The following is a 3945-nucleotide window of genomic DNA, read 5'->3' as shown; positions in this document are numbered from 1 at the left end:
CGGATAGATGAATTTTAAAGTAGCCGCTATCCCTTTGATAACTATGTGGAGAAACATAACATTTTCGAATTCCGAAAAACTAAGAAGGTGCAAGTTGTCTTACACCAAGAGCTTTAAAATGAGCACCCAAATGCTAGTGTTATCGGATTATGGATTGGTATGATTATGATTTTTATCTAAAGAATATGTAGGAAATAAACATCACTTTTATTTTGCATTATCTATTCTCCCTCTTAAATGACAGGGGTTGAAAGACGGACACTCAAAAAAACGGTCATTAAAATAATGATAAGCAAAACTGAAATGACTCTTGTTGAAAATGTAAGAACTTTATTGCCAAAAAATTGTCGTTTTGTTATATAGTATTAAAGAACATGATGTGAGAAAATTTGACCTAGCCAGAGTGGAGTTAAAGTTTTTGTAATGTTGAAAAAAGGAGGGAAAAAAGCCAGGAAATCAGGTAATTTGCATAAATTTATACTTTTTTCTCACCACAATTAATACTGCTTATGCTAAAATGTGAATTAAACAGATAGTTGAATCTTGGGTAATGACAAATGAATGAAAATTGAATGAATCTGTGCAAAACAAAAAAACTATTTTCAGCAAAATACCCTGTGTTATGTGCAACACTCCCTTCAGTTATATGACCATGCATAAAAATGCTTGTATACAATGCTTCGTAAATATTACCGTTTTTGCCGTTTGAAAAAAAAAATTATGGAACAAACGACACACAAGAGCAACATACATGAGTATTTCAAGTATAATTGTTTTATCTACTTTACTGTTATAACAATGAAATAGTTTTACAAAGAATATATACTTTTTTGAATAAAAAAAATAATACTTCCGAAGGAGTTTTACCATTTTTGAGATATTATAAAGATAAAAATATAATCTGCCATATTGAAAATTCTCGTGACCCTATAGGGGCAATAAATATATCGATACATATTCTCTTATCAAAAATAATCTCTATCCTATTTGAAGTTTTAAAAACTTACAATATGTCACCTAAAACGTAACATACACATTGTTGGACCAGGGCGAAGCTGGTGTAATGCGAAGGTCAAGTTCACAACTAGTCGCAACCTGATCAAATAAAGTGACGCATGGTATACCTGCGTGGTTATAAAAAAAAAGGACCAGAGAATATTCCTTATCTGGTGTTCAAAATTTCCTAGGCTTGATACAAGCCCTGGGTGAATTTCTCAACAGCGACAAATCTCTACGCTGCAACATACACAGTACCTCCTCCTTCTACTGTTACAGTCTACAAATGCTACAGCAAACTTGAAAAAGATGACCTATCACATGGCTAGAGGGAAAAATAAAAGTCCGAAAAACAGCGAACCATTAATAACCTTCATTCGTTGCCTTCAGTAGTACATCAAAGTTCGTCAACACACTGGTAAATGTGCATTGATGAATGAATAAATACTAGTATATCGGGATTTCTTTTGTCGGAATAACTTACAAGACATTTTGTATTCATCGATCAGTTACAATCTTTCTCGCCCACACGTGCAAGCAAGGGCGACGTTGACCTGTACGGCGTTGTACTGATACACACCGCCAATACACACGTTGCTGTTACGTAGTACCCACACTCTTGTCGTCAGTTTTTCGCAGCCCCACAGGGGATGGAACTCACTGTCGTCGCGGAGATCGGTGATGCATTTCTGGCATTTATAACACTCGGCTTCGACAAGAGTCGGCGGGTATCGGCTGCCGTCGGTGTTTTCAACGTTGTAGTAAGGGCAGTTGGATCTCATCGACAAGGGGGCGCTGCTTCCGTAGGAGAGAGGGCAATCTGTAGAAGCCGGGGCGCTGTATGCTCCTGGCGACGTAGCGAAGGAGAGTGCGTTCGGTGTATACTGACTCAACATAGCTTTTAGGTCGTCGTCGCTCGGATGTTGACACGCTTCTCTCTTGACAGGGGTCGCAATTGTACCACAAATAAACACTAGAAAGAGGGCAATGATTACCTGAAATACAAAACAAAAACTTCCACATGAACATCAGCATATTTCAAGCATCTCAAGCAGTTTCTCCCTACCTACTATACCCACTGACTACCTATCTACTTATCTGATGACCCTACCTCACCTCTATCGAAATATATACTCTGGGATGTGGTTAAGGATGGGACAGTTTTGTCTATTGTTCTTCCGCACATGTGTATTAACTGAAAACAAAACGATAGTTGTTTAAAAATATCATTTCATCCAATAGAACTAGTGATTCCGGAAGAAAATTGTTACCATAATTAATCACGAAATGGACAATTTTTTCGGTACAAAGTTGTCACAATACCATTATTTAACAAAAATACGATTGGAACTAATTTGGGATGAGTGGATTTTCAATTTTTTTTAAATTTCTCAAAAGTGCTAGGTGCTGTATAGCTGAATGTTGCAATATCACAAATTACTCATAAAAACAAGTGTGTAATGTAAAAACAAAAGCAGACGAGATTACATTTGTAGATGTTTTTAAAATCGACATTATTTCACCATCCAATTATCCCAAATTAGTTCCAATCGTGTTCAAAGGAGAGAAGTATAAAGTTATGCTATCTTGCACCTCTTAATTTATCCAAACCCGACTGTTTATCTCATTTCAGATTAGTCTTGTGCATTCTTTCTAGCCAATCAAATCGTCATTTTTCAATATCAAACCAGTATATTGATCGTTCAAATGCCGTGATTTGATTGGTCGAGGTTTGAAAATAATCGTGATATAGCACGCGGTTGGAACATGCGCGAGCTCTCCGTCTGAGGAAAGATACTTTTTTGACGTTTCGCGTCAGAATTTCAGCTTGATATACTGCAATGGTATAATAACTATAAAGCACCTCAGCAATAGGTATACCACTCTGTCTTGACCAGTTCGCGACATATATGCACGAGCGATATGTCGCTAACTCGCCATCACTCGTGCATATATGTCACGCTCTAGACAAAATATCGCGGTATACCGTCGCTCGGTGAGGTTTATCGCTGAAATATAACCTAGAAGTCTTTATAAATATGGCAAGCTCATTATGGATTACAATTGCAACGAGAGGTAATTGAACTGAAGCTGGTATCGCTGAACGCAAACCTACCATGCTGCGAAGGTCAAGGCTACTGTAAGAGTTATCCGTTCCTCTATGTATACACTGTAATATATTTTTCTCCGAATAGCATCTTTGCAAGTTGTAGAAAACGCTTTTTCGAATATACTTTCTCTCAATCTTGACTATACATACTCATTCCTTTTGCAAAGCAGCGTCTTACGGTACTAATTCTAAAGTTTTCTCAATCTCATGAAGTCACTAACTACAGTATAATGGAACAGTCAAGATGGAGTTCAGAAAAAATCGGGTTTGCAATATGTTTGTGGCGTTTTCCTACTCTACTACCAAGTTACTGATGACATACATTTTCGTCGGGTAAATCGGTAATTGATCACATCACAAAACTGGTGTGTGGGACCTAAAAACCTAAAAAAATGTTTACCCCAAAAAAGTAGATTGCTTACCATAGCTTTCGATTCCAGAGCTTTCTTAGCCATTGTCAACATCTTCAACACTTTCAACCGTCACCGAAAGGAATGCGATTAAGTTGGTATAGCGTGTTTGAAATCTCCTGCGATGTCTAGCCACAAGTCCTCGGTCTTTGCCAATGAGTCTTTTCTCAAATTCAGCGGCTGTTATATAGAGGCGGCATCCAGAGCAATTCCTATACCAGTCTGCTTTTTTAGATCTAGGACATCATCTTCTCAAGTGCAGACATTTCCGGGACTTTCCGGCTTTTTTTTCAAATCGTTGAAAGCGACAATGAAACTACGACAATGGATTTGCTTCCCCCCTTTCTACATCCTAGTGCATTTTTCCACAGACCGCAGAACGTGTTGCGGCTTTGTTCCAACGGAAAATTAACATAATGGTCTAGGCGC

At 37.8% G+C, this 3945-nt stretch overlaps 1 protein-coding gene across 1 annotated transcript; it reads right to left on the bottom strand.

Annotated features, from left to right (window-relative positions):
- Positions 1–308: 308 nt before the first annotated feature.
- LOC139122365 (uncharacterized) lies at positions 309–3673 on the bottom strand. Its single transcript, XM_070687756.1, has 2 exons — positions 3529–3673; positions 309–1991 (listed from the first exon to the last, which is right to left on the bottom strand). The coding sequence occupies exons 1-2, from the start codon at positions 3568–3570 to the stop codon at positions 1506–1508; spliced, it is 528 nt and encodes a 175-aa protein (XP_070543857.1). The 5' UTR covers positions 3571–3673; the 3' UTR covers positions 309–1505.
- Between the last annotated feature and the right edge of the window lie 272 nt (positions 3674–3945).

This window comes from Ptychodera flava, chromosome 22, assembly GCF_041260155.1.
Source record: "Ptychodera flava strain L36383 chromosome 22, AS_Pfla_20210202, whole genome shotgun sequence".
Taxonomy (NCBI): Eukaryota; Metazoa; Hemichordata; class Enteropneusta; family Ptychoderidae; genus Ptychodera; species Ptychodera flava.
Note: the sequence above shows the minus strand (reverse complement) of the source record. Positions and strands in the feature narration are given on the sequence as shown.